Genomic DNA, 11,292 nt, shown 5'->3' with positions numbered 1-11,292 from the left:
GGGGCCGGCAGCGAGCTCACAGACAAAGGGACGCGCCGGCAGGTCGGTCGGCCGTCGCACCGGGCCGCCGCAGCCCCAGTCGCTGCTTTGCCCCGCGGGGTGCTGGTGGCTGGGGAGCAGCTCCCGCGCCCTCCCAGCTCCCCACAGCGGCTGCGGGGACGCGGCCGGAGTGCCTAAGCGCCCGGGAGCTGCAGGCGCGGGGACGCGGGCGGTTGGCAGCCTCAGGTGGTGGTTTGCTACCCCACACCGGTCCAGCCCCTGCGCGCCGCGGGGAGGGCTCGCTCGGAAGCAGGAGGGGCGCCCCTTGCCGCCTTCCCCCTCTCCTGCCCTCCGGGCTGCCCCACGCCGTCCCCCGCTGAATGGTTTCTGTCCCGGATCCACGGCCGGGGCCTGCCCAGCCCGGCGGCGGCAGCGCCGGCAGGGTTAACCCTGAGGAATGCGGCGGGAGGAATGTGCATGCAGATGAGATGGATGCTAATCTCATGCTAATGAGCGGCGGCCGCGGCCGCTCGGGGCTCAGCCGGGCTCCCCGCGCCCAGACGGCAGCTGGGCTCCGCCGGTAACCCTGACCCGGGCTGCCGCGGCGCGGGTAAGGCGGCAGCCCAGGCATGGTGGACTGGGACCCGGCCGCGCAGGAGGGCTTTCCTGGGCTTTCGTGAGCGGCCTACTGCGTGTTCCCAGCCCCCCCTCCCGGCCCCTTCCCCGTCCCCCCGGCTCGGGTGGGGGCTTTTTCCCGCTTCCCGTCTTTCTTTCCGCCCCTATGGAGCAGCTACCCCCGCCGCCCGACCATGCCTAGGAAAGCGGGGAATGGGCAGCTCCCTTTACCCGATGGCTGGGAGGAGGCGAGGGATTACGACGGCAAAGTCTTCTACATCGACCACAACACCAAGCAGACCAGCTGGATTGACCCCCGGGACAGGTGGGTGCTCGGGCGGGGAGGTGGCGAGGCCCGGGCCGGCGGGGTGGGTTCGGAGCGGCGCTGCCGGGCCCCTCGCCGTTCAGGCGGATCCGTCGCAGAGGGACGGGGCGGGGGGGAGCACTGGAGGGTGCCTCTCTCGGGACGGGGGAGCGGGGTGAGGAGAAGCCCCTGCTTGCAGCCGGGCACGCCGTGCCCTCCTTCCCATCGGCGTGGGTACAGCCTGTTGAGTGAGCTGATGTTGGCGACGTGTGTGGGGGGGACGCTCGTAGAGTTCTTCCCGGAGGCCACGGGGGTCGCTGGCGTTCGAGGAGGTCCCGACAGGTACCGAAGTTGGCGAGTCCCTCCCAAAACGGAGGCGCTGGCTCTTCACCATCGCTTCTGCTCCGGGCACCGCGCTGCGGGGCCGCCTCCCTGCCGGCCGGCGGAGCGTTCTGGCCGCCTGTCCCTCCCTTGGCCCCCCCACGCCCCGGTCCTGGGCACTGCCTGCCCCGAGAGCTCTGCGCTGCTGGGGGTGCTGGGCCTCGGTGCTAGCTAGGCCTCAGCCAGCCCAAATCCCCTCAGCACCCCGCCAGCCGGACACGGGCTGTTTGCTGCGCTTTCCCGGTCCGAGCGCTGTAAATCGGCAAAACTCCTTTGAAAGTGCTTCGGTGTGCGAGGTAAACAGCTCACAGGCTTCGCGGCCGGGAGTCAGCGGGGCAAGACTTGCAGCTGGGAGGGATTCTGGAGCTTTGGGTGGGCTTCAATAGCTGTTTTTAAATAGCTGGATGATAGACGTCCAAGATACCTATTTTAAAACGTGTATTTTGTCCAAAGTGGTCCCGAAAAGTAATTAAACCCCAAGCTTTGTATGTATTATGAAATACAGTGTTGCTATTGAAAACAGCGTGGGCTAATTATCAAAAACTTTTAAGACATTATAAATGTATGCAACAAGCTGTACTGAATTATAAATGAAGGCTTTGGCTTATATTTCTCTGGTGAAATTAGAAAAGGTAGTTGTGGTGAAGCTTGCTGGCTGTAAGTTGCATACTGAAAGTTCTGACAAGCATCATATGCTGGTTAGGCCCACTTCCCTGTGCTACTTGCTATAACAGCAAATTCCAGTAGTGGCAAACTTAATACTTAAATTCCTTCGTACTTCAAAACATGTTAAATGTTAGTTAGCTGGTAAGGTATACATGACAGTGTTATTAATTACACCCAGCCTTCTCAGATGATCTTTTTTTACATCAGACAGCAAAAACTTCTGGTTTTACTGTCCCTAGAAATAGTGGATTTGAAGATCTGTATAGTTTTAGACTTTTCATTTGTGTTTGCAGAGCAAAATACAAGATGGTATATCCCATGAGGTATGGGATATTGGAGCGTATTTGTTATAATACCACCTCATGAATATACTAATTTTAAATATTTTTTTTACACATTCTGTAGTCCTGAAAAGTTCAAGAGTATTCATATTGGGTGGTAAAATTTGAGCTTTCACTCATAAACACTAGACAGCTAAGTGGGTAACACTTGTGTGTTTGCCACTTTATATAGGAATAGGATGAATATTGTTTCATTAATACCTTGATTGCAGGTGATAGAGAAATCAAGCTCTGAGACTTGATAAACTGTAATGAGAATGAAGGAAGTAAAGACCTTTTTCCAGAAAGAGTGGTGTTTGAAATAATTGTTAACCTATGTCAGTCATGCAAAACAAACAGAAAGAGGGATTTTGCCCTGGGTGCTTGAGAGAATTTGTGCTTTAGTTAGTGTACATAGCTCAACTGTGAAGCTGAATTGCCTGCACAGAAGAGAGACTGATAAGCCCATTTAACGTGCAGCTTACAGTATTTGTATTTACAATATCTGTATTTACAATCTGCATTTATAATGGTAACGTGGTTTGGAAAAGTGAATAAGAAATGCTTGAAAGTCCTGTGATGACTTTGCTCTAGATTCCACTGTATCTTCCAGGTACTTAGAGAATATATGTTCAGAAACCATGCAGGACATAATTAGGGCTTGCTGTCAGAAAAATTGAAAAATCATCTTCCAAGTTTGTCAATACAATAAAGTCTGGATTCGTGCTGTTTCTAGTACTTATCTTAAATTGTCAAAATGCAGATAATGGATTCTACAGAAAGACTGAAAACGTGTTCCCTTGTTTGATGATACTTTAGGACTCTTTTTTTTCAACTATTTTCTCTGTCGAGGTCATAAAGTTTTCATAACATACTTGTGTAACATTATAGTACATGGGGTCCTAAAATCTTTCATTGGTAAAGCACGTGTAGAATACATAGATTTTTATGGACAATATTCCTTCTACTGCTGTTATACTGCGTTCCGTGGATGATTAAATAGAAAAGACAAACTGATGTTTTAAAACCATTTTTCTCCTCTTTGATGTAGAAGATACAAATAGTGAAGACTGGTACTGTGAGACATCAGCCCTATGTCTGTGGGTTGCCAGGTGTATTTGAGAACAATTAGAAATGTCTTTGTTACTGGTTTAAAATATTCATGTCCAGAAATAGGCAGACAGTTGAAAACGCCATATTTCAAAGCTGCTTGAAAAATTTTGTGGTTGGTTGGTTGATTTTTAATACAGTGATGCTTTTTCTCATATGCTTTTTTAGACTATTCTGATAGTACATATTCTAACTGCTTGTATGGTGCAGGTTTGTTATTATAATGATAGCCTTGTGTACAGCTGTGAAAAAAAAATCAGCTTCAAGCTTGGGGCTCAGTTTTCAGTTTTGCCCCCTTCATTTATATGAGTAATCTGTTTGTTGTCTTTTAGGAGTGTTGTGGAAACTATTTGAGTTGCTCTGTTCTTCAGGGTTTTTTAGTGTTTTACACTATTCAAGAGTGATTTTTTTCTCTTCAGACACTTAGGGTACTGTGTTGATTTGTTTTGAAGACTGGTGGCCCAAAAGAGAGGGCACTTTAACATATAAAGGGTGAGAAATAGAAACATAAAGGCAAGAATGTAGGAGTTGTAGCAGCATTTTCACTCACTGAATATATAGATGTTATTTCTTTGTTTATGACTCTTCCAAGCTACAGCAAACTGAGAACTCGCTGATCTTGACAGTTCTTCTGAAACTGGTTTATTTTAAGATGGGAAATAGCCCAAAATGCCAATCGTATCCTGCTACTACTTGACAAAGTTATAAAAAAACAACTGTGGACTGAAGAGGATGAGCCAGATGAAAAGGTGAGAAAGGGTTAGAGGAATTAATGCTTTTCTTTGAAATTCCCTTGAAACTCTTTCAAGTTCCTGGGATATGGAGTTACACTAAGGTGTTGGTGTGTGTATCGTTTTTGTTTGCTTGTTTTTTCTCTGATAGACAATTAAGAGGGGCTTGGGATGGAGACAGAAATTTGGAAAGGAAATTTTTTTTCATTTTTTCCATTGTTCAACGTGTTATCAGTAGGCCTTATGTTTGTTATATTCCTTAGTGGAACCAGCAGAGTAGAGTGCCAAGGAGGAGCGGAATAGGAATCTCAGTACCCTCAAATCCTCAGCAGTTGGATGATGTTGAGCTTTCTCACCAGGAATGCAGGGCTTCTCATCTTCTTCTCATCTTGGTTTCTGCACAGTAAATTGTCCATACTCCACTGCTGATCACCACTGACTCAAAATAGATATGTTGTTTTTTATTTTTATAGCTTGCTTAAAATGAGTTCCTCATCACAAATTCTGAAGCCGCAAGTGTTCTTTGTTAAAATGTTTATCTGAACTCCTGTTGGAGTGGTAAGGAGTGAGCTGCTATGAAAACAAAGCTGTCCTTCAATTCCGCCTCCTTTTTACTTTTCTTGCCACTGAGGAGAAAAATCTGTTTAAAATAAATGAGTCCCTTTGAAATAGTTGGTAGTGTATGTTTGCTACAGTGTTTCTAGAGTACTTGCTAACAATATAACCAAGAAAGTGCTTGAGAAACATGGGATGTGCAGAAAATGGAGAACTTAACGAGTTAAGACATTGTGAAAGTTTTCTTTGTGGTGATGAGGAGAGGGAAGGCAGTTTGCATTGCTGATTTCATCTTTTGTGGAGGTGAAAACAACAGAATTTTTATCATAACTATAACTTGTGCAAGATTTGCCTGAATTAGAACCTTTTCCAGGTTTCGGCAATTAAACATTGCATGCCCTTTTCCCTTAGAAAAGAAGGGCGCTTTATTTCTTACTTTTTCACTGGAACTTGCCTTCTCATGTCCTGTGAACAGCAGAGGCTGTGAGGAGGGAAGATACTGAGGTTGAAGTTACTCGAACAGGGGGACTTTGGTCCTGTGTCTCTCCTGGGCACTGCTGTAGCCCAGGGTGCATGGTAGGAGGCTGCCAGTCATAGTGGAGACTCAGAGAAACAGGAGGCATGTAAGATACTGTGGTGGTGAAAGTTCAAGGTAGCAAATAAGAGGTAAGCAGAAAAGGGGATAGCATGACAGGAGGCATCATCAGAGGCTGGAAAATACATTTGTATCTGTTCTTTTTTGCATGGAAGTGAGCTGTACTGTGGCAGATGAATAACTTCTACTGTCTGAAGTGCCTGGTGTCTGAGGCAAGTACTGTTCTGTGTGAAATCGGTGACTGCAGGACTTCAGCTAACACAGGAAAGAATTCTGAAACATTAAAACTTCTGGGTGGGTGGGAGTGAACAAAATTTAGCTGAAAAGCAGGAGTATGATTCATCTATCCTTTGAAGAATAATGATGTTAAATTGAAGTGTTAGTCATTACATTTTGAAACGGATGGATCTTAATTCTATTTTAAGTGCAAATCTCAACATTGCTGATTTAAGGTACAACTAGAGCAACTACCTGATAAATCCTTTCTTTAGGCAGTTGCTTGCTAAAAATGACTTAAATGCAAACCATTGAAAGGTTTCTGTTCTCATGCCCTTTCTATTTTCCCTTGCAACTCCCTTGTTTGCTAGTAGCTGAGGAGGGAGTGTGGCTTTCACATTTTTGGTGGCACCCCTACATAACTGATGAAATTCTAACCTTAACAAGAAGTAATCATCTGCCTATTTTGGAAAATTACTTGATGACACTTCAAGGTGTACAACTTGCAATTATCCTGTAGTGAGATAGGACAGTGACTTTTTTTCCCTAAATATCTTTTTCCGCTCTGCTTCATCCTGAAGTATCATATGCTGGTTTTTATCCTAATTCCATATAATCTGTTCCTGTCTCCTTGTCTGCTCGGAAATGTGCATATTTCCCATGAAGCTGTCTGATATCCCATTCTGGTTTCAGTGACAGGTTGGGAACTGCTTTTACTTAATTGATGTATATTTATTCAAAATAAAACCCGTGATACAAGTACTGAACTTGCAATGAGAGACTAGCTGTGTCTGAACTTCTGACACCTTCATTTGTTTATCCAGTGTAAAGCAGAATTCTAATATTACAGTGCTAATAGAGCTGTGATAGCATCAGACAGTGTTAAAATACATAGTGATTGTTGTATGTGGGTTTTTTAACCAGTCTGTCATTTGCTTGGGGCTATGTGTTGTTGATTTTAGCATTAGTGAAAAAGGCTATGGTAACTCTGAGATAATGCATTTATTCTTTATTTCCTTGGGAGTGATAGGGCTGCACTATATCTTTCATCTCAGAGCATGTGAAGTTAACAAGTCAGGAAATGCTATGGAGTATTCGCTTGTGTGTGCAAAGTATGTACCACTGCTTAAAGCCAAGGACCGTGACCCGGTATGTGAAGTGGGGCAAGTGGTCTAGATGGTGGTTTATCCAGACCTGTGTCTGTAGTACTTGCCTACTGGAGATATTTTGATTAAAACTTGACTTACAAGATAGTATTACTGTAGTTGTAATGCACAATGTAAGCCTTGATGAGAAATTGTACACATGAAGAAAAACACACCTTTTATCAAATGAATGGAACTGAGCTGTTTGCTGGAGATATTGTCCTACTACAATATAGTTAAATGAAGGAATCATTCAGAATTTAGACTTTCAGAGAAGAGGAACTGGCTTTACTTTGAAGTAATGGCTGTGAATGAAGTTTTCATTTCTACAAGTAAGGGTCAATATATAGATCAAATAGGACAAATTATTTACAACTTCAGAGAGCTGTGCAGATTACATTAAGAGTTCTTGTTTTCTTCCAGTTAAATAACTTGTGCTCAATCCTTTGGTTATAATTCTGTGCTTTGAACATGTTATTAAGGTTATTAGAATAAGAGGGTTTCTCAACTTCCAGTCACTAATGAATGTAACATCTAGAGAGCAGTTGAATTTGGTGAAGTAGATTTTGGTTCAGTTTTCTTGCTACTTTTTTCTTTTTAGCCTAAAAAATATAATAGGTGTTTGAGATTTCACAATTTTTATATCACACAGGTGATTAAAAACTAGAAGAATAATCATGGAAGTGATGGAAAAGACTGAAAATGGATGAACATATAGTAATATTTTCATGGTGACACACCTTCAGAAAGGCAGGAATAGAAACAATGCTGACATTCCACAACTGTTATGCTGGGACGTGTAAATTCTTATTACAGTGACCTGCAAGGGAAATGGCAAAGGATTGCAGAGGGGTAACACAGTCCACTGAGTGTGGGCTGTCATGATTCTGTTTACCTGTCCCTTTCCTGCTACCAAAGGGTAAACAGCCCCCAGGAGGTGATCTGGCTAACATGAAACCCCTTGGTTTTAGGGTTGTTTTGCAGCAGAATCAGCTCATTGTGTCACTGAATGGATAGCGGTGTGGGACAGGAGGCAAGTCCAGAGCTGGGAGCAAAAGGCAAGAGCGATGCTGTAGAAACCAAGATGCACGTAATCCTAGCTGATGTGGATCTGTCTTTGTAGATGTCCGTTTCTTTTGTTGGCTTTCTCCATTGTTTTCTTGTGTGTGTCTTTGTATTCACCTTTGCTTTACTGTGAATCACCAGTACAGATGTCCCAGACATCTTGATCCTAAACATGTTTTCTGTCACCAAGAAACCTTTATGATGTTAGAAACTTTTAACCGGCTTTTTAAATGTGAACCTCTTGTTGAAGAGAAATTTTGTCATTGCACAGTTGCAGAATTAGATCCCGTTTTCTGGGAATGTGTTGCTGTTGACAATATGCTTATGAATAGCTAATTTCTACTGCTTATGAAAGGAGATCAGAAATTCTTTGACTTTGGTGCATTTTTTTCCTAATTATTCATAAAATATGTTTTAGAGACCACTGCAAAGTATCTCACCAGAATGCTGGTGTAGTTCAAGACTTAAAATATTTTAACGTGTGAAGCAAACTGAAGCCATTTGTCTTCCTGTATTTGAGGGAGTCATCTGTATGGACATATTGACTTGTCTTTCATGTGGAAGAAGCAGCTAGTGGCCGCAAAGGGGAGTGCTACAATAGTTACAGTTTCCATTTTGTGTTGCTTGAGTATTTTGTAAGAATTTGCTCTGTGGGTGTAGGGTTTGGGTCTTTTTAAATAGCACATTTTGAGTGTTGCTGAACACAAATGCTCTTCCCACTAAGTTTTTCTGTGCAAAACCATTAGTGGCAGTGAAGTTCCTACCTGATGAAGTCAGTCTCTGGCTCTTGTTTTTGAAATGCTAATGAACGGGCTTCTTGGGGGGGGGGGGGGGAGGGGGGAAGTTGCTCTCCTCCCCAACCCCTTCTACCCCTGCCTTTATGTATACTTTTTTAAGGCTAATTTGCTTCTGGAATTTTTTGGTTGGTTAGGACTCCTGGGCTAGAGGCAGACTGTCAGTGGTATGAATGTATTCTGTCAACTGAAACAATCATTTGCATCTCATAGAACAAGATCAGATGCTATCCTTTGAACTCAGATACTGTTTGTACTTGAAGAAAGGCAACTTTATCTCATCAACTCTGAATACATATTGTATTCAAAGTGATTGTTTGGGTATGTAAAGACGCATTGTCTTGGGACAGCAAACTCAAATTTCTGCAAGTTCTTGCTGCGTGCTATAAAATACTGTGTATTGGACCTGCTTTACTGTGCCTGTGCTATTTTTCTGACTTCATTAGATCAAACTTCAATTGTTATTTGAAAAACAAAAACCATACTGGGATGACTTCCGTAATATGCTGTTTATTCCAATAATCGGGCTTTCAGTGTCTAGAAACACCTTATTTTTTTTTTTTTTTTTTCTTTCGGTATAGAGGAAATGATGTAGAAGAATATGTATTTTAACTAAATCCTGCTAGGACACCCTCTTTCAATTAGCAACTTTCTCATGTTGTTATTGAAGGAACACCTATTGTTTCTTTCCAAAGCACTTTTAAGTGCTAAACTGCAGTCCTGTCCAGATAAGCCTATCTTATGGCCTCCAGATGTGACCTGTGAAGAATTCTTACTCTGATTCAATGCCTTGCCCTTCGCTCTTAAGAGCTCACCACCCTCCCAGAGCTGGGAATGTCTAACAAATATGTGGGTATTTTTAATAATGTAGCAGATGAACTTTCGATATTCTGCAGATTATGTGCAAGCATGTCATGCCAGTGGTAGTAAATATGCCCCACACATGAGGAACGGTGCCTGCCTTTTAGCTGTGGGGCAGGCATGTAGGCATCTTAGTAGCATCTTGTCAAGTAACAGGGTTTGACTGAAGTGCAGGTGTCCCCTGTCATACACCTGCATGGCAGTGTATTTATTGGGATCACACTGGGGGGGAACAATTCTGGTTGCTCTTTGGGGCATTTCTGGTGATTGGAGGGCAGGGTGATTTGCTCTGTGGTTCTCTAATACTTCCAAAAGAAGAGGTATGGCCTGTTTAATCTGAAAAACTGGGCATTGTGGCCTCACGCACTGTCTGTGGTGGGTTGCAGAAAATTGCCAGGGAAAGACTTTCTTTGTTCTTAGTGAGGAAACAATAGGGTGGGATTTTTCCTTTGTTTAATACCGTCAATTGTTAAACTGTAGTCTAGTCCAGAAAGCGCTGTCTCATGGCCTGATGATCGGACTGAGAAACAGTACTCTTATTCAAAGCCTAGTCCCTTCATTCTTGATTTCCTTGGTTATGCTTAAGTGTTTATGTAGACTTACAACTTCCTACCTCTTCACCAATGTTAACAAAATGTTTCTAAGAAAACTCTTATTTCTTGTTAGGAATAACCCTGTGCAAAAATTCATTTGGTTAATAAACACTGTGTATCAGAGAAATAGATGTGATTCAGATTTATGAACTAGATTTTTTAAAACGCTTTTGTTTAGCAAATGATTACAGTGTCATCCTGTGTTGCCATTCATGTTCTTGAGCCGTTCCGGCTGTGCAGGAGCTCTAGGTGGGTGCTGCTCTCCTCACTGCAGCCTGACACAGAGCCCAACTAGGGGCTGCTGGTTTGGGTTTCCATTCCACAAAGACCCCGTGGAGACCAGTGGTTGTGGAGGAAGGTTTATGGTGCAGTAAGGTTGGAGTGGCTGGGATCTAGGGAGGGGACATCTGAATGACTTTTTTTCCTGTTGAGAGGGCAATGGGGAAAGTGGCACATGTAATGGAATCTAATGGACTGTCTGTGGTTACCATTGCTTACGGTTGTTAAGCTTCTTTGACCTATAGTAAGCCTTTGGTGTTTTTGTCTGAGATGTGTAGGATATAAAATTTCCTCATGAGCAAAATGACATTTCTGGTCCATAAATCATCCACCACTCAAATGTACTTCTCGAAACTTCAAATGTGTGTTGGTAGTTGGGGTTTGGTTTAAATTTTAAAACGCTTCTGCTCTTGTGAGTTACACTGTGAATACCCAGCTTGAGGTATCTTTGTACATATAATTTCTTGGTACAGCATCACATAATGTAATTTAAATTTTTTATTATTTGTAAAGAGATATGGCAAGTATCCTGTGAGAAACTCAGGAGCCTTCAGAAGTTTAGGAGCTTTTTTTTTTTTTTTTTTAGGAAGTGATAGCTGTGTAGGGACATACTAACACATTACTTCTGTTCTTAATTTGTTGTTAAAACTTTGACAGAAGGTAGATCCTGGTTCTGCCTTAAGGAATATGGGGGACTTAATTATGCATTTTGTATACTCCTGGGCATGTATTCCCAGGTGTACCTAAGCCCAGTGTCTATCCAGATCTGACCACCATATTTCCAGGGCCTGTACAGTGTGTTCTCAGTGTGGTCACGTATTACCAAAAGAAAAATCAAGTCCTTTTCAGCTCATTCTGTCAGTGGCTGTCTTTTAACACATGCTATCTTGTACAGCAATTTGTGATAAATTTGCAAGTATGACCTTGCAAATATTATGTATGATTGTATTTTATTACATTGATTTTAATCACATTCCCAGTAATGGTCAACTTTCTTGTCTGCAGGATCTAACCCAAATGGTGTGGTGGTTTTTTGTCTGTTTTTTATTGCTTGAGACTTTTAGTGCAAAGACTTGCACTTGC

General features: G+C 43.1%; 1 protein-coding gene across 1 annotated transcript in view; it reads left to right on the top strand.

The window, feature by feature from the left end:
* Positions 1–510: 510 nt before the first annotated feature.
* The window catches only part of WWC2 (WW and C2 domain containing 2), a 98,811-nt gene continuing 88,029 nt past the window's right edge, over positions 511–11,292 (top strand). The window contains exon 1 of the mRNA XM_065061251.1: positions 511–919. Coding sequence (XP_064917323.1) covers positions 789–919 — 131 coding nt within the window. The 5' untranslated portion in view covers positions 511–788. The remainder of the gene's footprint in view (positions 920–11,292) is intronic.

This window comes from Columba livia, chromosome 4, assembly GCF_036013475.1.
Source record: "Columba livia isolate bColLiv1 breed racing homer chromosome 4, bColLiv1.pat.W.v2, whole genome shotgun sequence".
Classification (NCBI taxonomy): Eukaryota; Metazoa; Chordata; class Aves; order Columbiformes; family Columbidae; genus Columba; species Columba livia.
The sequence above is the reverse complement of the archived record's forward strand: the minus strand, read 5'-3'. Positions and strand labels throughout refer to the sequence as shown.